General features: G+C 34.7%; 1 protein-coding gene across 3 annotated transcripts in view; it reads right to left on the bottom strand.

The window, feature by feature from the left end:
- Nucleotides 1–25,030, bottom strand: part of ANKS1B (ankyrin repeat and sterile alpha motif domain containing 1B) — a 1,315,261-nt gene that overhangs the window by 1,052,561 nt on the left and 237,670 nt on the right. For all 3 annotated transcript variants that reach the window (XM_011992230.1, XM_011992227.1, XM_011992229.1), the window contains exons 7-8: nucleotides 23,751–23,864; nucleotides 20,076–20,242 (exon numbers count right to left, since the gene is read on the bottom strand). In XM_011992230.1, the coding sequence (XP_011847620.1) occupies nucleotides 20,076–20,242; nucleotides 23,751–23,864 (281 nt within the window). The remainder of the gene's footprint in view (nucleotides 1–20,075; nucleotides 20,243–23,750; nucleotides 23,865–25,030) is intronic.

Below are 25,030 nucleotides of genomic sequence, written 5' to 3'. Positions count from 1 at the left end.
GTCAAATTAACTTCTCTTTGTACTTAGTCATAGTCATACCCTGTGGCAAAGGAACAATGTCATTCAACATCCTTTCATAAGTAGTATACTTTGAAACAATGACTCATTCATTGTTAAACTGCATGATTATATAGTATAAAGATTATAAATTCAGTTGAAGTTCAGGGTTTTTTAAATATGAGATACTGTACTTTTAAATTCTGGAATTTCCAATTAATGTTTTTAATACATCTCATTTCTCTTCTGAGATTCTCCATCTGTTCAAAGAAAAAAAAAGGTCTCACCTGGAGTAAGTAAGGAGGTTTCTATATAAAGAAAGACTTGAACTACACCTCATGAGATGAACAAGATTTAAACAAACAGCAAAGATGAGAGAATGAAACAATGAGCAAAGACACTGTGCAATAAATACCTATGATATTTTTAGACAAATGACAAAGGAATAAGGTATATTGGTGGCAGGAAGGAGAATAGAAAGAAATATCATTGGATAAGGTGGGGCAGGAACAGAATGGGAAGATCTTGACATTCTTGAACTCCAAGAAGAGGAAAGGGCCACAATAAATTAGTTAAAATAAGGCTCAATATTGTATCACTGCTCTGTATACTTCAATGTGTTTTTGTAGTGGCCGGTAACAGTCTTTCCTTTACATATTTAATGCTTCCTTCAGAAGCTCTTGTAAGGCAGATCTGGTGGTAACAAATTCCCTCAGCATTTGCTTGTCTGAAAAGGATCTTATTTCTCCTTTGCCTATGAGGACAGAGTCAAATCTACACATATCAATAGTAGCCTTAAATGTAAATAAGCTAAATGTCACAATTAAAAGACACACAGTAGGCTGGGCACAGTGGCTCAGACCTGTAATCCTGGCACTTTGGGAGGCCAAGGTGGGTGGATCACCTGAGGTCAAGAGTTCGAGATCAGCCTGGCCAACATGGTGAAACCCCAACTCTTCTAAAATTACAAAAAATTAGCCAGGCATGGTGCCAGGTGCCTGTAATCCCAGCTACTTGGGAGGCTGAGGCAGGAGAATCAACTGAACTTAGGAGGCAGAGGTTACGAGCCAAGATTGCACCATTGTACTCCAGCCTGGGCAACAAGAGCGAAACTCCATCTCAAAGATGAAATGAAATAAAATGAAACAAAATAAAATAAAATAAAATAAAATAAAATAAAATAAAATAAAATAAAATAGAAAACACAAAGTGGCAAACTGGAGAAAGAATCAAGACCCATTGGTATGCTGTCTTCAAGAGAACCATCTCACACGTAATGACACACATAGGCTCAAAATAAAGGGACAGAGAAAAACCACCCTGCAAATGGAAAATAAACCAAAAAAAGCAAGGGTTGTGATTCTTATTTCAGACAAAACAGACTTTAAACAAAGATCAAAAAAGACAAACGAGGGCGTTACATAATGGTAAAGGGTTCAATTAAGAAGATGTAACTATCCTAAATATATATGCACCCAACACATGAGGACCCAGATTCATAAATCAAGTTCTTAGCGACCTTCAAAAAGACTTAGACTTCCAGAGAATAATAGTGGGAAACTTTAATACTCCACAGACAATATTAGAAGGATCATTGAGACAAAAAATTAACAAAGGTATTCAGGACCTGAACTCAGCAATGGATCATATGAACCTCATAGATATTTACAGAACTCTCCCCCAAAATATACGTTCTTCTCATTGCCACATGGCACATGCTCTAAAATTGATCACACAATTGAAGTAAAACACACCTTGGCAATTGCAAAAGAACTGAAAATATAACAAACAGTCTCTCAGACCACAATGCAATCAAATTAGAAATCAAGACTAAGAAATTCACTCAAAGTCATACAACTACATGCAAACTGAATAACCTACTCCTGAATGACTTTTGTGTAAATAATGAAATTAAGACAGAAATCAGTAAGTTCTTTGGAACTAATGAGAACAAAGATACAACATACCAGAATCTCTGGGACACAGCTCAGGCAGTGTTAAGAAGGAAATTTATAGCACTAAATGCTCACATCAAAAAGTTAGAAAGAGCTCAAGTTAACAACCTAACATCACAACTAAAAGAACTAGACAACCAAGAGCAAACAAATCCCAAAGCTAGTAGAATACAAAACATAACCAAAGTCAGAGCTGAACTTAAGGAAACTGAGACATGACCAAAAAAATCCAAAAGATTAAACAAATCCAGGAGCTGCTTTAAAAAAATAAATTAATAAAATAGAACACTAGCTAAGCTAATAAAGAAGAAAAGAGGGAAGATTCAAATAAACACAATCAGAAATAACAATGGGAATACTACCCCTGACCCCACAGAAATGCAAACAACTATCAAAGAATATTATGAACACCTCTATGCACATAAACTAGAAAATCTAGAAGAAATGAATAAATTCCTAGACACATATACCCTCCCAAGACTGAACCAGGAAGAAACTGATTCCCTGAACAAACCAATAACAACCCCTGAAATAGAAGCAATAATAAACAGCCTACCAACCAGAAAAAGTCCAGGACTGGAAAGATTCATGACTAAATTCTACCAGATGTACAAAGAAGAACCAGTACAATTTCTACTGAAACTATTCCAAAAAACTGAAAAGGAGGAACTCCTCCCTAACTCATTCTATGAGGCCAACATCATCCTGATACCAAACCTGGCAAAGATACAACAAAAAAAGAAAAATTCAGGCCAATATCCTTGAGGAAAATTGATGCAAAAATCCTCAAAAAAAAAAAAATACTGACAAGCTGAATCCAGCAGCAAATGAAAAAGCTTATCCACCATAATCAAGCAGGCTCTATCCCTGAGATTCAAGGCTGGTTCAACATACACAAGTCAATAAATGTGATTCATCACATAAACAGAACTAAAGACAAAAATCACATAATTATCACAATAGATGCAGAAAAATCTTTTGATAAAATTCAACATCCATTCACGTTAAAAACTCTCAATAAACAGATTTCAAACCAACAAAGATCAAAGAAGGGCATTACATAATGGTAAAGGGATCATACCTCAAAATAATAAAGATATACCTTATAATGTCCTTATTTTGAGGATATACCTCAGAATAATAAGAGCCATATATGACAAACCCACAGCTAACATCATACTGAACAAACAAAAGCTGGGGGCATTCCCCTTGAAAACTGGAACAAGACAAGGAAGCCCTCTCTCACCATTCCTATTCAACACAGTACTGGAAGTCCTGGCCAGGACAACCAGGCAAGAGAAGGAAATAAAGAGCATTCAAATAGGAAGAGAGGAAGTAAAACCATCCCTGTTTGCAGATGACATGATCCTATATCTAGAAAACCACACAGTCTTAGTCCAAAAGCTTCTTAAACTGATTAACAACTTCAGCAAAGTCTCAAGATACAAAACCAATGTGCAAAAATAACCAGCATTCCTATACACCAACAACAGGCAAGTGGAGAGTCAAATCAGGAACATACTCCCATTCACAACAGCCACAAAAAGCATAAAATCCCTAGGAATACAGCTAACTAGGGAGGTAAAAGATTTCCACAAGAACTACAAAACACCGCACAAAGAAATCAGAGATGACACAAACAAATAAAAAAAAAATCCATACTAATGGATAGGAAAAATCAATATCATGAAAATGGCCACACTTCCCAAATCAATTTAGATTCAATGCTATTCCTATTAAACTAACATTGAGACCTTCATAGAACTAGAAAAAGACTATTTTAAAATTAATATGGAATCAAAAAAGAACCAAAATAGCCAAGGCAATCCTAAGCAAAAAGAACAAAGCTGGAGGCATCATGCTACCCAATTTCAAACTATGCTATGGGGCTACAGTAACCAAAACAGCATGGTACTGCTATAGAAACAGACACACAGACCAATGGAACCGTATAGAGAATTCAGAAATAAGACCACACACCAGAAATCAGACCACCTACAACTATGTGATCTTCGACAAACCTGACAAAAAAAAAAAAAAAAAAAAAAAAAAAAAAAAACGAGCAATGGGGAAAGGATTCCCTATTCAATAAATGGTGCTTGAATAACTGGCTAGCAATATGCAAAAGACTGAAACTGCACCCCTTCCTTATGCCATATACAAAAATTAACTCAAGATGGATTAAAGACTTAAATGTAATACCCAAAACTATAAAAAATCCCAGAAGACAACCTAAGTAATATCATTCAGGACATAGGAATGGTCAAAGATTTCATAACAAAGATGCCAAAAGCAACTACAACAAAAGCAAAAATTGATAAATGGGATCTAATTAAACTAAAGAGCTTCTGCACAGCCAAAGAAACTATCAACAGTGTAAACAGACAACCTACAAATTGGGAGAAAATTTTTGGAAACTGTGCATCTGACAAAGGTCTAATAGCCAGCATCTATAAGGAATTTAAACAAATTTACAAAAAGAAAACAACCACATAAAAAACTGGGCAAAGAACATTAACAGACACTTTTCAAAAGAAGACATACATACAGCCAACAAGCATACGGAAAAAAAAGTGCAACATTACTTATCATTAGGGAAACACAAACCAAAACCACAATGAGATGCCATCTCAATCTCACACGAATGGCTATTAAAAAGTAAAAAAATAACAGATGCTGGCAAGGTTGTGGAGGAACAGCAATGCTTATACACTGTCGGTGGGATTGTAAATTAGTTCAACCATTATAGAAGACAATATATCAATTCCTCAAAGATCTAAAGACAGAAATATCATTCAACCCAGCAATCCCATTACTGGGTATATACCCAATGGAATATAAATCAGTCTATCATAAAGACACATGTACACATATGTTCATTACAGCACTATTCACAATAGCAAAGACATGGAATCAACCTAAATGCCTATCAGTGATAGACTGGATAAAGAATATATGGTGCATATACACAATGGAATACTATGCCACCATAAAAAAGAATGAGATCATGCTGTTTCCAGGAACATGGATGAAGCTGGAGGCCATTATCTTTAGCAAGCTAATGCAGGAACAGAAAACCAAATACCACATATTCTCACTTATAAGTGGGAGCTAAGTGATGAGAACACTCCGACAAATAGAGAACAACACACACTGGGGTCTACTGAAGGGTTGCGGTGGGAGAAGGGAGAGTATTGGGAAAAACAACTAATGGGTACTAGGCTTAATAGCTGAGTTATGAAATAACAAACCTCCATGGCACAAGTTTACCAATGTAACAAACCTGCACGTGTAACCCTGAACTTAAAATAGAAGTCAAAAAAATAAGGCTGGCATCAATTTTTGACCATGAAGTCACGAAATACAAACTCCATTTCAGTAAGTCTCATCTGGCAGTATAATATAGGTGTGGGTCAGAATTAAGAGAGACTGATTGCAAAGAAAGGAACAAAAACATGGGTTTGATATCTTCTGTGTGTCCAACACACTGTTAAACACTTTGTACACAAATTATACTTCAATAGGAAACAGTGAGAGATTAAGACAAAATGGGAAGGTTAGCTATAATTATGGGGTAACCTTTCAGTAATACAGAGAAAAATACATATAAATAACTCAATAAAACAAAATAGAAATGACAGGCTACCATTTGTGTAGTGTGTAATCTGTGGTGGGTACTGTGTTAGGTACTCCATATTTATCACTTCTATCCTCACAAGAATCCTGCAAGGTACTATTATCATTATTGTTACCATTTTTCACACAAAAAATCTAAACACCAGGGAAATATTTACCAGGGAAATAATACCTGCCAGATACTATTGCTATTACTATTGTTACCATTTTTCAGATGAGAAATCTAAAGATCAGGGAAATACTTACCTATGGAGTAGAACTAGAATTCAAACACAAGTCTTTTGAACTCAAATTCCTGTTCTCTACCCTATACTGTCACACACAATACAAAAATATGTCATTGAAGAAATTAGTGTAATTCTTTAATGCAAGCACTCTTTAATGTAAGTTAGTGAGGATGATAATTACTATGACAGTAAAAACACTTTAATGTTTTGCAAAGTGGCACCAGGCTAGGTGAAAGTAGGATTAGAGATTCAAGGGCAAAAGGAAATCTTTCAAAGCTGGAATGGATTTATTTCAGTAACAAAGAATGGATTATAGGAAAAGATATAACATGTCAATGTTTGTCTCATTTATTCTGAGGGCAGGCTATTTTCACTTTAATGATCCCACTTCTCACTAGTTCATTTTCTTTGTTCATTTTAAAGTCTCCATTTCCTGTCAGATTTATTCCCTTGACTGCTTTCTTTCTCCAAATTAAGACTTTGCTTCTCATTATTAATGATTTTATAGCACAGACTGGCAGCTATCAACTAAATGGAACTGTTAGGAAACTGTAAGCAAACACAGCTTTTCAGCTTTAAAAAGCATAGATGGCAGACACAAGAATTCTGGCAAAGTGACGTGAAAATAATATCAGTTTTTAAAATCTAAGCCTGAGATTGAAGCAGGCCACACAGCATCTTTTACCTACTGTTATTGATTTTGATTCTATCATAGAGAATTCCAATTCTTCAGCTGTTAGAGGATGAATGAATTCCAATATTCTTTAGTCGTGGCCCAAATGGTCTCCTGATAAAATATGTTGAAGCATGAGCAATTTCAGCAATTTTTTCTGGGTTATTAGTCTACTATTCCATTAGAATTAATTTGCTTTTCAAGGTGAAAAGCATTTCCTCGGACACAGAGTTAAGTGATTATGGCAACTGACATGTCTCTTTAAGCTCAGGCTCTCGCCTGATTTCCTTTGGCATTAGGCAGCAAAATAGGATTTTTTTAAATACTGGCAAGCTGTCCAAGGCCTTCACTCCAAAAGAGAGCCAAGAACTCCCAAATGTAAACCTTGAAATAGAATTACAAATTAGGTACACTATGACAAATGAACAAGGTAAATGTGAAAAGTGACTAAACGTTAACTTCATCATTATCCAGAATGTGAGGTTAAAAGAAAGGTGAACTATTACTACATTTTCAGGAAAACATTACAATTCGCTCATAAGTTTAAAGTATACATTCTCAGGAAAATTATAACAGCTGAGTTCTATTAGAAAGCTTAATTTAAGTTAGAGATTATAAAGAGATTAGAAAGAACAAAAGTATCAAAACAAAAACTGGCCAGTAATGTGTCTGAAGAGCATATAAAAATGATACCTTCACAAACATCATAAAGTTCAAAAGATAAAAATTGAAAATACTTTAGAAAGGAAGTTTACTGCCCTTAATAGAATGCTCATAATACAGACGCATAACATCAAACACATTTTAAGAACATGCACACTGAAATACTATGCATCAGTGAAGTCCATCAAAATGTGTAAGAATCATTAACAATTAGAAAAAAACAGGATGTCATCAACTACAAAATATACATTCTTCTCACCTGCACAGGGAATATACTCAAAGATTGATGACATGCCCAGCCGTAAAGTGAGTCTCAATAAATTCAAAAAAATCAAAATCATACCAACCATATTCTTGGACCAAGGTGGAATAAAACTAGAAATCAAGGCCATGAACATCTCTCAAAACCATCCCTCAAATCTTTTCAATTTCATGAAAATTAAACAACTTGCTCCTGAATGACTTTTGGGTACACAATGAAATTAAGGCAGATATAAAAAAAATCTTTGAAATAAACTAAAACAGATGTAACATACCAAAATCTCTGAGATGCAGCAGAAGCAATGTTAAGAGGAAAGTCTATAGTGCTAAATGTCTACCTCAAAAATTTTTAAAGATCTCAAATTAATAATCTAACATCACACCCAGAGGAACTAGAAAAACAAGAACAAAGCAGAAGAAAAGAAATAAATAAAATAAAATCAGTGCAGAACTGAACGAAATTGAGACCCAAAAATTCATACAAAAAATTCAATAAAACCAAAAGTTCGTATGAAAGGATAAATAAGATCAATAGGCTGGTAGCTAGATCAACAAAGAAAGAAGAGACAAGATCCAAATAAGCACAATCAGTGACATTAAAACCAATCCCACCGAAATACAAAAAAACCCTCAGAGACTATGATGAACACCATATGTATACAAACTAGAAAATCTAGAGGAAGTAGATAAATACCTGGAAATACACAATCTCCCAAGGTTAAATCAGGAAGAAATTGAAACCCTGAACAGACCAATAATGAGTTCCGAAATGGAATCAGTAATAAAAAGCCTAACAACCAAAAAAAAAAAAAAAAAAACCCTGGACCAGAAGGATTCACAGCTGAATTCTACCTGACATACAAAGAAGAGCTGGTATCAATTCTACTGAAACTATTCCAAAAAATTGAGAAGAATGGACTTCTTACTAACTCATGAAGCTGCCATCATCCTAATATCAAAACCTGGCAAAGACACACACACCCAAAAGAAAACAGCAGGCCAATATCCCTGATGAAGAGAGAAGCAAATATCCTCAACAAACAAACTGAAAGCAGTAGTGCATCAAAAACTTACTATGATGAAGGAGGCTTTCTCCCTGGAATACAGGATTGATTAAACATATACAAACCAATAAATGAGATTTACCACATAAGCAGATTTAAAAACAAAATCAATGTGATCATCTCAATAGATGTAATAAAGATACCTTCAATAAAATCCAACATCTCTTCATAATAAAAACCTTCAACAAATTAGGCATCAAAGGAACATAACTCAAAATAATAAAAGCCATCTATGACAAACTCACAGCCAACATTATAATAAATGGGCAAAAACTAGGAGCATTTTCCTTAAGGACTAGAACAAGACAAATATGGCTACTCTCACCACTCATATATAACATAGTACTGAAGAGCAATCATGCAAGAGAAATAACTAAAAGGCATCCAAATGGAAAAGAAAAATTCAAACTATCTGTCTTCAGTAATGATATGATTCTATACCTAGAAAGCCCTAAACTCCAACAAAAAGCTGTTGAAACTGATACATGACTTCAGCAAAGTTTCAGAATATAAAATCTACATACAAAGATCATTAGATTTTCCATACATCAATAACATTCAATCTGAGAGCCACAGTAAGAATGCAATCCCATTTACAATAAACACACAAAAAATGAAATACCAAGGAATACAGCTAACCAGGGAGGTGAAAGAGCTCTACAATGAGAACTACAAAACCCACTGTTCAAAGAAATCAGAGATAATACAAAGAAATGGAAAAACATGTCATATTCATGGGCTGGAAAAATCTATATCAATAAAATGTTCATACTACCCAAAGCAATCTACAGATTGAATGCTATTCTTATTAAACTACCAACATCATTTTTCACGCAATTAGAAAAAACTACTCTAAAATTCACATGGAATCAAAAACAAGCCCGAATAGCCAAAGCAATCCTAAAAGAATGAAGCCGGAGGCATCACATTCCCCAACTTCCAACTATACTATACAGCTACAATAACAAATACTTCGTGGTACTGGTACAAAAACAGACACACAGAACAAAGGCACAGAAGAGCGAACCCAGAAATAAAGCCACACACTTACAACCATCTAAACTTCCACAAAAATAAACAATGGGGAAAGGACAAGCTATTCAATAAATAGTGCTGGGATACCTGGCTAGCCATATGCAGAAGAATGAAACTGGACCCTTACCTTTCATCATATACAGCAAGTAAGAAAAGATAGATTAAAGATTTAGATGTAAAACCTCAAACTCTAAGAATCTTAGAATGAAACCTAGAAAACACCATCCTGGACATAGGTCTGGGCAAAGATTTCATGATAAAGACTTCAAGAGCAATTGCAATGAAAACAAAAATTGACAAGTGGGACCTATTTAAGCTTAAAACTTTCTGCACAGAAAAAGAAACTATAAACACAATAAACAGACAACTTACAGAATGGTAGAAAATATTCACAATCTATGCATCTGACAAAGGTCTAATATCCAGAATCTATAAGGAACTTAAAAAAACAACAAGCAAAAAACAACCCCATTAAAAAATGAGTAAAGGACATGAAAAGAAGATATACATGCCGCTAATAAGTATATGAAAAAAAATCCTCAACATTACTAATTAGAGAAATGCAAATCAAAACCATTGAATGCAATCTCACACTTGTCACAATGACTATTATTAAAAAGTTAAAAAAAAAAAAACAGATGTTGGTCAGGTTGTGGAGAAAAGGGATCATTTCAACACTATTTGTGGGAATATCAGTTAATTCAACTACTATAGAAACAGTTTGGAGACTTCTCAAAGAACTTAGAACTACCATTTGGCCCAGCAATCCCATTACAGGAACACATACCATTCTACCAGTAAGACACATCCATGTGTACGCTTATTGCAGCACTTTTCACAACAGCAAAGACATGGAAACAATCTACATATCCATCGACAGTGGACTAGATAAAGAAAATGTGGTACATACACACCACGGGATACTATGCAGCCATAAAAAAGAATAAAATTGTGTCCTTTGCAGCAGCATGGATGCAGGTGGAGGCCATTATCCTAAGCAAATTAACACAGGAACAGATAATCAAAGTTCTTACTCATAAGTGGGAGTTAAACACTGAATACACATGGAAATACACATGGACACAAAGAGGGGAACAACAGATAATAGGGCTTACTTGAGGGGGTAGCATGGGAGGAGAGTAAGGATCAAAAAGCTACTTATTGGGTACTATGCTCATTACCTGGGAGAATAAATCATTTGTACACCACATCCCAGTGACACACAATTTACCCATGTAACAAACCTGCATATGTACCTCACTGAACCTAAAATAAAAGCTGGGAAAAAAAAAAAAAAAAGAAACAAAATAGCCCCATCTCAATAATACAGAAGGAATAACAAGGATTAATTCAAAAATGTTTATCACATATTTAGGAATTCAAAAATTAATAATATAATCAGACATATTTCCTATATTCATATACTATATACTTCCTTCGTATATGTTACCAGGAATTAAACATGGTATTTGTAACACATGATATCCTTGTCATCAGTGAGAGAGATGTACTATCACTTAAGAAAAATATAATTTGACTTAAGATGCTAGTGATATATTGTGAAGTCAATAATATAGTTTATCAGGGTATTTTATTTCATCTTCAAAGAAACTGATGAGGTATTCATTATTTGAAAAATCAACCAACAGGGGAAGTTTTTCACAGATCATAAATACTCCATGTTAGAATTTTTCTCATATGTCAATACCAAAATACAGGTATCAAACAGATGTTTTTATGTCCATGACCTGTTCTATCAATTCAATAAATGTTTGCTAAGCATGTGAGTGAGGAACTATGCAGAGATTAATATTTTTGCTGTCTTCAAGGAGTTTATAGGCAAAGCCAAAAAAGATGATTCATGCATAATTAATACAAAGCAGCATAATGATGCAAATAGATCTAAATAGAAGGATCAAAACAGGTTTTGTGAGGGATAGTTTTCAATAAGTAGAGATGGTAGGGAAAATATATATAGACAAAACATGAACATGGACAATAAGAAAGACAGACATGTTTGAGAGCAATCCATTTTATTTATTTATTTATTTATTTAGAGACAGAGTTTCATTCTTGTCGTCCGGGCTGGAGTGCAGTGGTGCCACCTTGGCTCACTGCAACCTCCACCTCCTGGGTTCAAGCAATTCTCCAGCCTCAGCCTCCCAAGTAGCTGGGATGACAGGCGCACACCACCAGGCCCGGCTAGTTTTTGTATTTTTAGTAAAGACGGGGTTTCACCATGTTAGCCAGGCTAGTCTCTAACTCCCGACCTCAGGTGATCCTCCAGTCTCAGCCTCCCAAAGTGCTGAGATTACAGACATGAGCCACCGTGCTCAGCCAAGAATAATCCATTTTACTAAAATATATTTATCTAAGACATTACTAGCAAATAAAGCTGGAAAAATAAGATGAAGCTAGAAATGAAGGGTCTTGAATGCCTGAGTTAGAAGTTTCTATTTCACATTTGCAGTGAGGACCAGGGCTAGTTTTGAGTAGGAAAATGACGTGACCAGAATGGCACTTAAGGCACACTGACTTGGCAGCACTGCTCAGAGTAAATACAAGCAGATGAAGAGAAGAGACTACAAGTGGGTGGACAGGGTAGGAGGCTCTTGAAATAACTCAGGTGAAAGGAAATGATGGTCTGAATCCACAAACTGGCAGGAATGATGAAAAGGTAAGAGATGGTCAATCTGGAAAATAGTGATGGAAGACAGAATGATCTACTTGTAAGACATTAGACCTACATTCAGATCCCCCAGATTTACCTTTTGGGCAACTTACTTTACTCCTGATTCCCATATTGAGGATAATAAAACCTACCTCATGGGATTGTTGTCAGGAATAAAGGAGATAATGATTTTTAACATGTTTACACAATGCCTAGCATGTAGTGAAAATTTAGTGCTTAGTAAATGTTAGCTTCTAGTGTTACAATTATTTTAGATATCATAGTTTGGTCACTGTTTACTGATTTTTTTAGTAGCTACATCTCACTGCTGGTTCACGTAGCAGTTGTAGTCATTTATATACCCTAAAACTTTTGTGTGAACTACTCCCTGACATTAAATCTCCCCCATCTTGTATTTATACCATTGATTTTTAAGGAGTCTAAATGTAAGATTTTATACTAACTCCCACTGAATTTTATGTTTTTACCTCGAGCCAAGATTTCAGCCTATTGAGATAATTTTTCATATAAGTTCAATTATTTGTCATATTTGCTATTCCTCCCTAACTTTTATGAAGCTGATTAGAATAGATACGGTTTTTTCCAAGTAAAATATTGACTCAGACCAATCCAAGAACAAAATATTTCACTTTTCAGTAGAGAAATCCCCTCTACATTGACATTTTGTGACTATTTAGAAAGCCTGGACAAAATTGGACAAAGTCTGTGAAACATAAAACTCAAGATCTCTTCAGCAACACAAAAGAGAACAAAATAGCTCTTTTCTATGGCTGACAGAAAGCCAGAGTAAAATTTTTTTAACCGATGAAGAAAATCAAGTAACTTCCAAAGGTCACCCTGCTAGTAAGTTGCAGAACAGAGTTGTAAACCCAAATCTGTAGGACTCACAATCTCATGCTCTTAACTGCTAGACTAAGTTATCTTCCTAAAAACACAGTTGAGATTCCCACCATGATTGCTGGGAAAAACCTCTACTTTGGTCTCTGTAATTCATCTCCAAATAATTAAACGCATTTTGCAATGATAATGGTTAATTTGCAAGAACATATGTACTTTTATATGCAGTCTTTGCCTTTTTATGCATTTATTCAGTCAATGAACTTTCACTGAGAGACCACTACATTCAAGGCACTGTGTTAGGCAGGATGTGACTACAGAGATCAATCTAATAATGAACCTACTGTCAAGGAGTATATAAGAAGTAATGTAAAACATATACACCTACAAGGCAAGGCAGAAAGAGATGTATCGTGAATGGTAAAAAGCAAGTGTGCTAGAAGTTCAGAAAAATGACTCTTTTATTCTACTAGCCATTTTCTTAAGGACTTCCTAGATTTCCTAAGGATATAAAAAGTTCTTCCTGAGGTGAGGGTAGGGACAAAAATCTTACCCTTCTGATTCTGGATTTTTCCATTAATGTACATACAGTACATATGTGTGGTTAACGGTATTGTTTTCAAAGTATAAATGCAGGTCAACAGGATCCTAGTTCTACATTCGCTAATTCTTGCAAAATCTGTTAGGAGAATTCAAACCTTGGATGAATCACCTTGAGTCACCACATCCAAAAGGTCTGTTCAACTACATAAGATATAAATTGTTCAGGTTAGAATGTTCTTCTGAACATTGTGTATCACTGCTTAAGATTTAGCACCACTATAAAAAATTATGTATGTTAAAGAATCAGTTATGTTCCTATAATAAGAAGCCTCTATTTACATTTCAAAAAATTAGCCTCCCAAGTTTCTCTAAATCTGATGGAAATTGGGTAAGATAGCTGCAAAGGTCTCTCCAAATTCTGAAATTGATGCATTCCTGATAATAAGCTCTAGAAACTGGGTTAGAATGTGTTTGAAGATAAACTTTGTTTCAGAAACACCATTTGGTTTTTAGGCAATCTAATCTGACTCTTATGAACTTTAAAACTTGATGAATTTTAGAACTAAATTAAATATATTTTCCAAAAGTAGGGACCTCACGCCCAGAGAGTATTCTCAAGGATAGCTCAGCATAAAAGTAAATAAATAAATAAATAAATAAATAAACTGAAAATCCTTCAAGGTAAATCTTGAAACCTTAAAATACTAATATAAAATATCTCACACTTCATCAGGCTGACATGTAATTTAGTATCTTGCATTGGAAAAGAAAAGAAAATAACAGAAAAGAGGCATAGTGGCTGAACGAAATTGCACAAAACCTGCCAATGCACCCCCTTTCAAACCAGAAGCTTTAGATGCTGTTTGTGTCTATGTTCTCCCTCAGGAGAAAAAACAATATGTAACACATTTCATCCCTTAAGCTCCTTATTTACTTCTTAAAGACATAGGCTGATGAGGTAATGTTCTATTACAAATGTTTAAAAAAAAAAAAAAGTTTTCTTGGTACCTGGATTCTGAAATCTGCTCTAATGATCTTTATCATCAAATTTCTCTATGGCATGCTGTGTTCACATTTAAAATTGTATAGATTGTTCATACACATGGAGGGAAAAACATTAATATAAGGCTTGGGAAAACATAAAGAGAACAGAAAATTTTTTCGGATTATTTTACATTCTTTCGAAAACCTAAATTTCATGGGTTGGTAAAGAATGTTAGGATATTTATATTTCTTCAAAATTTACATTCCAGATTATATAATGTCCTAATTCAACTTAGAAAATGGTTTCAGTTGCATATTATAAGAGTATATAAAACAGACTGACTTTTGAATTAAAATGTATGCAAGACAAAATGTAATTTTAACTTGAGCTAGCCTTTATATTACATGCAAAACCTTCAATTGAATACATTCAATCATAATAAGAATTTAATTTTTAACTTATATTAGTAAAAATGTTCAAACTACCACATTACAGCTAACATTTTAAAAGAAACAAAAATCTCCGATTCAAAAATAAAAGTTCTTACATAAGATGGCTTGTTTTGTATTTGAAATTACTGAATCGGAGTGCCCTCTATTGGAAGAAAAGAGGCAACAAAAGTTAAACTGAACCAAGAATATAGGTAAAATACTTCCAAAGCTCAAGTCACATCATTAATATGTAAAATACATTAATTAATAATACGGATGCTACAAAACATATTTCCTTACATTTTTATTTCTCCTAAATAACTTTTGGAATTACTTGTCATATTACAATAAGCAAGTTGGATGTTTCATATCCTATGAAATTAAATTTTAACTGAACCCAAATGCTCATCATTTAACTAGTAATATAAATAACAGACATACAGAAATGTTTTCCACATTTAATATTCCAATATAACATAGAAATGTTATAATTGAGGACTGTGGTTTGAATGCAGTTTGGATTTTCCCTAACGATAAACTGAAAGCCTCCTTGCTACGGACCTCACGTCGGTGTCCCCTCCAAGTTCATATGTTGAAATCCTAACCCCCAATGTGATAGTATTAGGGAGAGGGTGTTGGGGGGTCATCAGATCATAACCCCTTATGATGTGCTAGTGTCCATATAAAAAAACATCAGCAGGGCCAGGCACAGTGGCTCATGCCTGTAATTCCAGCACTTTGGAAGTCCAAGGCAGGCGGATCATGAGGTCAGGAGATCGAGACCATCCTGGCCAACATGGTGAAACCTCTTGCTACTAAAATACAAAAAGTTAGCTGGGCATGGTGGCATGTGCCTGTAGTCCCAGCTACTCGGGAGGCTGAGGCAGGGGAACCGCTTGAACCCAGGAGGCAGAGTGCAGTGAGCCAAGATCGCGCTGCTGCACTCCAGTCTGGCGATAGAGCAAGACTCCATCTCAAAAAAAAAAGAAGAGAAAATAAAAGAAAGAAAAACACCTCAGGAGAACCTGCTTTTTCCCCCTCTGTTCTTTGCCACATGAAGATACAACCAGAAGACAGCCGTCTTCAAACCAGGAGGCAGACCCTCACCAGCTGCCAGCTCTGCTGGATACCTTGATCTTGGGCTTCTCAGACTCCAGAACTGTGAGAAATAAATGCTGGGTTTTTTTCAAGCCACCCAATCTATGCTAATTTGTTATAGCATAAATAATCCCTAATTCAAGAGACTTTTAGAAGCTCTTACACTGGGGAATTGGAGCAGTAGACTGGATATTAAGATCTACGAGATTTGTTCTATCTGAAAAAATTGTTTTGTGGCGTTATCAAGACCTCAGTTCTGACTCAGCATCTCAGACATGAATTACCTCAGTAAGATCTTGGCTGATTTTTGGCTCCCTAGACCAATCATATGCATGTTAGAATAACCTGAGAAGCTTTTCCAAGAATAATGCTCAGAGCTACCCAAAATTATTTTGATTTAGTTGGTCTGGACTGGAATCTGAGGGCATCGGTATTCATTTTTTTTAGAGCCTCTCTAGGTAAATCTAATGTACAACTATGGCTGAGAACCATTGTTTGAGCCTCTCCGCGATCAACCAACATACAACTACCACTTTTATTTTCCAAAAATGTCACTTTCAGGAGAACTCTTCTACTCAAGAGTTTATTCTCAGCCTCAATTTTAAACTTCTGACTAGTCTCCCAATCTACTTAGCTGCCTTTGTTCTCTGACAACAGAGTTGAGTGGCAAGTTGAGTGGCAAGCTCCAGAATGTCTGTGTTCTTGGCTCTATAATTGCTGCGTGAAACTGGGAAAGTCATAGAAATAATACTATCCTTTTCACAGGGTTATTGTGAGCGTTAAATCAGTCAATACAAGTGTTCCACAAATTGAGGCATTATCATTACTTATCCAACTTTATTTCCTACTACTTTCCAGAACAAACTCTCATCGTAAATCATTCTCAAATTATGCACTAATTCTTACCTCTGTGCTTTTGCATATATTGTTTCTTCAGGCTGGAATCCTTTCTCAATCATTTGTTCCAACTAAAGTGAAAAACACAGCTCCCCTTTCACCAAGACACAGCTTAGTCTCTCCCTACCTCCACAAAGACTTCAATGAATATCTGTAAGTATTCACTGATATCTCCCTTTTAAAAATTCCTTTGGCCACAAGGTAGCATACTATGAGAAATGTGGCTGAGAATTAGAAACATTGGCTCGGAGTTTGAATCCTCACTCTGCCACTTGGCAGCTAAGTCATTTTCTAAATCCATATTGTAAGAATTACTTAGTAAGTGACTTAAATCATGTAAAGCATTAGAGTAGCAAATAGCAAAAACCGAGTGTCAGTTCTTATTTATTCAGTGTTTTATATATTAGTCTTCAGTTAAAGTCTGCACACTATGACTGAAGTCTCCTTAGGACAGGTGTTTTGAATCACTTGAAGTCAAGAACCATGTCTATTATAAACCCCACAACTCAAAACATGATAAGAACCATCTGTATTAGGTGACCTATACTTGACTAAACTTTTTGCATCATGTGAGAGTGTAATTGAAGTGATATTCTGGAAAAAAAAAAAACTTTTTTGATGAATAGAAACAAATATTCAACAAAACATGGAATGAATTCAAATAAAACACAGGCTACAGAAAAGGGTCAAAGTAATTTGATTACTTTTTAAACATTCGTTAACAGGTCTCTATCAGATTCATTTTCTGAAAGGTCAGTTCCAATTATGTCTTTTATCTGCCCAAAATCCTTTAGATTTTTCTCATTTCTTAAAATAATAAATACCAAAATTCTTAGCCTGACATTCAAAATCATCCACCACCTAACCTCAAACTAGACTTCTAATCTTATCTCTCATCTTTCCCCTTTGTAAACTCTATTCTTCCAAATAAACAGAATTATTTGCTTTTACTCATACATACCATCTGCTTTTCTGCCTTCACAAAATCTTTAACATTTTATAGGGAAATATTTTCAAAGAACACTATTGTGAAGGTTTGTCACAGGAACGAGGAGTGGTGTTAGAAAAGTATGAGCTCAGATTTCAAAACCTTAACGCTCAATTTATGAGTATTAATTTCTTTCTTGCCACTATCACAATATAGTCTTTGGCTTACAGAAAAACTTGAACATCTTTTCCCCAAACTATTGTCAGTCTCTCAAAGTCAAAAGTCTTTGCCATCACTTCCTGAAAGACAGAAGCTTGAATCATGGTCTCCAAGCAGCACATACATATCCCAGGACATACAAGATATTCATTGAGTAAACGAAAAATAATTAGAGCTTCTGTTTTACACTTATTCTCTACCTTCCTCAATTTGAATTTCTTTTGTTGTGTATGTCTCATAAGTTACATCAAATATTACTAGAAATGTAGTCTCTCTCTCTCTCTCTCTCTATATATATATACACATAATTTAGAAATACTCAGGGATATTTGCTCAAAATCTGTTTACTAATGGTATGTACAACAAAAAAGTCTGGAGAGCCTGGTCTAAAAAATTAGGGCTTTCAGAATATCTGTGGTTTTACAAGTAGAAGGCCAGAAGCTACCAGTTTAGATAAATATTTGGGGATGGATCTTAAAAAGTAAATACTATGTATTGTTTATATAGAACAAGTAAGTTTTAACTTCTAACTAACTTTCAAGGAAATATTAAAATGTAACTGGTAATCTAGAGATAGCACACACCTGTTTCAGATACTTTAACAGAGGATTTTGTCCCAACATTAAAGTTACTATTATAAATATTTCATTAATATAAAAATTTCATTTGGTAAAACCTACAGGTATTTAAAACCTCAGTACATATACAACTGTTCATAGTTATTCATAAAGAATTTTTATTGGGGCCAATAATAGGATGTTTTTGCAAGAGAAAGTGAAGCACAAAAACAAAATGAAACAAAAAAAGCAGGCCTAGGAGGTAGGACTAGCCATGGAACTAGATTAGCAAGTGCTATCCCAGAAAACAGTGTCACAGCTTACTTTAAGTAACTAAATTAAGTAAATGTTCTTGTAATGGACAGTCACTATACTAAGCAAGTTTTTTTTAGTTTTCACAAATAATATGACATACTTAACACAGTTCACTCTATTACTGGCTTTTGAATAAAGTATGATATATCTGTAACAAATTAAGTTCTAAAAGTGACAAAAGATTTCTTATCAGAATAATGTATTTCCTTTAATACCAGTATATACTATAAATCCTTCCTGTACAGGACAAAAAGTAAGTTTACAAATCTTAATATTAAACTGATTTATTCTCTATAGTTTTTCTTGCTATTGTGTTCATATAAAAATTCAAATGAGCAAGAATCACCCATGGCCTGACCTCAATCTATCCTTCTAATCTTATCTCCCCTCTTTCCTCTTTGTAAACTCTTATTCCTAATAAATAGAAATACTCGCTCTTACTCAACTATATCATCTGTTTTTCTGCCTCATATAACCTTTAATATTTTATATGACAATATTTTCAAAGAACACTATCATAAGGGGTTGTCACAGGAACTAACTCATGCTTAAGATTCTGAGCTCATTGAAGAGAAACCTCTTGGGATTTGCATATTATAAAAATATGCAGACTGAACTTTCCATATTTCTCTCCTACTATTACTTAAGGAGGAAGTGAGGAAACCATACGTGTGGCTCTGCTCTGTTAGACTGAGTTCATAGAGAAAACAGGGAAGACAGTCAAAAGGAAGGTTTTTGTCTTTTTTTGGGAACCAACATCATTATGCCCAGTAAAACTAAGGAATACAACAACAACAACAACAACAACAACACTACTAAAAATCCATGCGTTTAAGAAAGAGTCTAAAGTAGAGAGATCGTCAAGTGATCTGTCAAAGCACTCCTTCCCCTACACACGCACTGAGAGTAAAACCCCAAAGAACGTCAGGAATAGTGCAATAAGGAAACTGACATCTTACAGTGGTGGAATCTGATAATGCGCCATGTCTCATGCCTCTTAGGTGTACATACTGAACTGGAAAAGGCAGACACATTGTCTTCATTTCCCCCCGCCTTACTTACTACACTCTGGCTTCCATTTTTCCCAAGTTCTTCCTCTGAAATCTTGCTCAAATTATCTAAGTAGTGGTCTGATATTGTGTGGCACAAGTCTTCAAACGAATAATCCTTTTCTTGACAGAGTTTTATTTCATCCAAGAGTTTTGATAATTCTCCAGTGACGGTTTCACCTATGAGAATAAGTTTTTCAGAAGTTTCAAGAAAGGTTATTGTTAAAACTTACTGTTAAGCAATAAAAATATGACCGCTATGGTGATAGAACTCAAAATGCAGCAAGATTAAGCAGTCAGACACTGTTCTTCTGAAAATAAGGTACTCAACCATAATTAGTACAACATTATTAATGGACAAAAGAGATTATAATTTTGCCTATTTTTATTCTTTTTCAAAATATAAATAATTATTGTAAGGTTATGTATACATGGTACATAAAAGCATCTAGAATTACAATTCCCAAAGCTTCACTTATTATAGGATTTAATTTCCCTAATCTTTCATTGGTATTTTACTTCACTAACAGAATTCATTAGCAAATTTGAAATGGTGCTGAAAACCTTCTTCCTAGGTTCAATAAACAGAAATAGTACAAGTTATTTAAACAAATAATAATATAGGTAATCAGTACATTAAGAATTATGGTATATGATATAAAGTAAAAACACAAAAGAAATAGATAAATAATATAAATAATATACATCATCTGTCAAACATGAAGATTTTGTAGATTACATGAAAATATGCACATTTCTAAACAGTCTCAGAAAGGTACCTTATACCTGTAACTTATTCTGAAAAAAATTTCCAGCAGTTACAATCCAGATTTTAATATTTTTATTCTGACTTAAAAACATATTTAAGACCAGCTGACTATAGATGCAAGGATTTATTTCTGGACTCTATTCTGTTTTATTGGTGTATATGTCTGTTTTCATGCCTGTACCATACTGTTTTGATTACTGTAGCTCTTCACAAGGGTTACAAGAACACAAAATGTGGAAAAGATAGTCTCTTCAATAAATAGTGTTGGGAAAGTGGATGTCCACATGCAAAAGAATGAAATATGACCCTTATCTCATCCCCTCTGTAAAAATCAACACAAATGAGATAAAGACTGGAACATTAAGACCTGAAAATATGAAACTCCTAGAAGAAAACATAGGGAAAAAACTTGATATTGGTTTGGACAATGATTTCTTGAATATGAACAAAAGCAAAAATGAACACACAGGATTGAATCAAACTAAAAAGCTTCTGCACTGCAAATGAAATGATCAACAGACTAAAAAGATAACTTAAGGAATGGGAGAAAATATTTGCAAACCATAGATCTGGTAAGCGGTTAATACACAAAATACATAAGAAATTCACATAACTCAATAGCAAAAACACAAATAACCTAATTTTAAAATGGGCTAAGGACCCAAATAGACATTTCTTCAAAAAAAGGCACATAAATGACCCAAGATATATGAAAAGGTGCTCAACATCACTAATTATCAGGGAAATGTAAATCAAAGCCACAATGGGTTATCACCTCACATCCATTAGAGTGGCTATTCTCAAAAAGACAAAAGATAGGAGGTGTTACTGAGGATGTGGAGAAAGGGAAGCCTGTATGCTGTCAGTGGGAATGTAAAATGGTATAGCCACTATGGAAAACAGTATGGAGATTCCTCAAAAAATTAAAAATAGAATTACCATATGATTCAGTAATCCCACTTTGGAGTGCTTATTCAAAGTAAATGAAACCAGTATCATGAAAAGATATCTGCACCCTTCTGTGTTGCAGGAAGTCAAGGACCCCAAATGGAGGGACCAGCTGGAGCCGTGGCAGAGGAACATAAATTGTGAAGATTTCATGGATATTTATCAGTTCCCAAATAATACTCTTATAATTTCTTATACCTGTCTTTATTTTAATGTCTTAATCCTGTTATCTTCATAAGCTGAGAATGTATGCCACCTCAGGACCACTATTGTGTTAACTGTACAAACTGATTGTAAAACATGTGTGTTTGAACAATACGAAACCAGTGCACCTTGAAAAACAACAGAATAACAGCGATTTTAGGGAACAAGGGAAGACAACCATAAGGTCAGACTGCCTGTGGGGTCGGGCAAAATAGAGCCATATGTTTCTTCTTGCAGTGAGCCTATAAATGGATGTGCAAGTAGGAGAGATATCACTAAATTCTTTTCCTAGCAAGGGATTTTAAATATTAAGACCCTAGGAAAAGAATTGCATTCCTGGGGGGAGGTCTATAAACAGCCACTCTGGGAGTGTCTGTCTTATGCGGTTGAGATAAGGACTGAAATATGCCCTGGTCTCCTGCAGTACCCTCAGGCTTATTAGGGTGGGGAAAAAGTCCCACTCTGATAAATTTGAGGTCAGACCAGTTCTCTGCTCTTGAACCCTGTTTTCTGTTGTTTAAGATGTTTATCAAGACAATATGTGCACAGCTGAACATAGACCCTCATCAGTAATTCTAATTTTGCCCTTTGCCTTGTGATCTTTGCTTTTTCCCTTGCCCTGTTTCCTCTGAAGCATGTGATCTTTGCTCTGCCTTTTGCCCTTTGAAGCATGTGATCTTTGTGACCTACTCCCTGTTCGTCCACCCCCTCCCCTTTTGAAATCCCTAATAAAAACTTGCTGGTTTTGTGGTTCAGGTGGACATCATGGACCTACCGATATGTGATGTCACCCCTGGCAGCCCAGCTGTAAAATTCCTCTATTTGTACTCTTTCTCTTTATTTCTCAGACACTTAGGGAAAACAGAAAGAACCTATGCTGAAATATCAGGTTCCCCCAATACTTCTGTTCATTACGGCATTCTTCAGAACAGCCAAGACATGAAAACAAATCCACTGAGAGATGAATAGATAAAGAAAATGCAGTGGGTGTATACATTTATATACATACTACACAAACAATGGACTATTATTCAGCCTTTAAAAAGAAGAAGATCTTTCCATTTGTAACAACATGGATGAACCTAGAGGGCATTATGCTAAGTGAGATGAACCAGGTACAGAAAGACAAATACTGCATGATCTCACATGTGGAATCTAAAAAAGTCAAAGTCATAAAACAGAGAGTAGAACGGTGATTGCCAGGGGCTGGGGAGTGAAGGAGATGAGAAAGTGTTGATCAAAGGGTATTAAGGTTCAGTTACGGGGGATTAATAAATTCTGGAGATTTAAAATACAGCATGGTGACTATAGTTAATAATATTCTATTGTATACCTGAAACTTACTAAGAGAGTTATCTTAAGTGTTCTCTCCACAAAAAAACAAACAAAAAAAAAACTATATGAGATGATGGCTATGTTAATTAGTTGATTTTGGCAGTTATTCCACAAAGTATATATCAAATTGTACACTGTAAATATATACAATTTTCATTTGCCAAGTGTACCTCAATAAAGCTGGGGAAAAACACATTTAAGAAAAAAACACATCTAAGAAATATATACTCCAGATAAACTTCATTACAGCAGGCTTGGTTTTCTGCTTTGCTCACTGCTGTATCTCAGGGCTGAGAAGCTCTAACCAGTAACAGAAGCTCTTATAAATGGATGAAATATAGAGTATAGGATATAACCTATTAGACTTGAAATTTTCACAACTGTACATACAAGTCTAGTATGGTTTCCAGGGCTTTATAATTAGGTACTCACTTTTGGTCTTTTGGGTGGGAGACTCAACAGGAGATGAAATGTGTGTTTCTTGTGTTGCATCTTCCTGCACAGGCTCTTCAAGGACTGTAGATCTTCCCACACCTTCTAAATACTCTGTGTGTATACATTTTTGAGATTACATACTTAAATTCATTTATTTTAAAACCAGTACATTTTATGTTTTACTTCTAGTGATCAGTTTTGCATTTATTTTCTCATATCCTAAGTTTTCAAAAGAACTTCAAAAAACCAAACATATCAAAAGAACATCATGATGACCTTAAAGTTTTAATTTTAAAAAAAGACACCAGATTATTTGGGAGAAACTGTTGAACCCCTTTCTTCTAAAAACTAAACTTAAAACATTCTTTCCTTAAAAATAAATTCACCTATTGAAGATACAAAAAACTCCTTGTTCTCCTTACTTCCATCTGAAGATTTTAAACTGTCTGAAAGACGCTTTGAATAGATTTAAACCCTCAAACAGGAATGTCAAATTCAGATGGACACCACAACCAGCCAGGTAACATAAATGAATGAAATGGAATAAGTTCATTTTAAAATGGTGCTGTAATCTTGTAAGATAAGAACAATTTGCATATTAACTTTATTTCCACAAAGAAATAATGTTCATTGCCATTATTCTTTAAGTAATGTCCTATACTCAGCCTATTTTTCATTTTTCCAGTTTTGATACAAATATAATATTAGGAATAGCAGCTTAAACTTAAATATTGCTTACTATGGACCCAGCATTGTTCTAAGTATTTTGTATACATTAACTCATCTAATCCTTACAAAACTATGACACAAGCACGATCTAAGTTTTAAAGATTACAAGTAAAGGGGGAATATTATTAACTTGTCCATGTTCATTCAGCTAATAGGTGGCAAAGCCAGATAAATATAAGACAAGAAAACATCTCGCTTTTCTCTTAATCACAAAGAAAACAGCATCTGAATGTAGAAATAAATGTTAACCAATATTCAGCCTCACAGACCATGTTTAACCAGAGAAAAAATGACCAATCTAAAGTTCATCCCTGAAATAAAACTTCTCTTAGAGAAACCAAAACTCCAGAGTTTGAGCTAAAATTCCAGATTTTTTTTTTTTTTTTTTTTTTTTTTTTGAATAGTTTTCGGTCTTACAGTCAAGTCTGTAATGCATCGTGTGTAGCTCATTGCATACGGTATAAGGAAGGAGTCCAGTTTGACATACTACTGACAGTGTGACAGTAGTATGACAGTAGTAGAGTCACTGGTGACAGCGACCTACACAG

Source organism: Mandrillus leucophaeus, unplaced genomic scaffold (genome assembly GCF_000951045.1).
Source record: "Mandrillus leucophaeus isolate KB7577 unplaced genomic scaffold, Mleu.le_1.0 Scaffold408, whole genome shotgun sequence".
Taxonomy (NCBI): Eukaryota; Metazoa; Chordata; class Mammalia; order Primates; family Cercopithecidae; genus Mandrillus; species Mandrillus leucophaeus.
The sequence above is the reverse complement of the archived record's forward strand: the minus strand, read 5'-3'. Positions and strand labels throughout refer to the sequence as shown.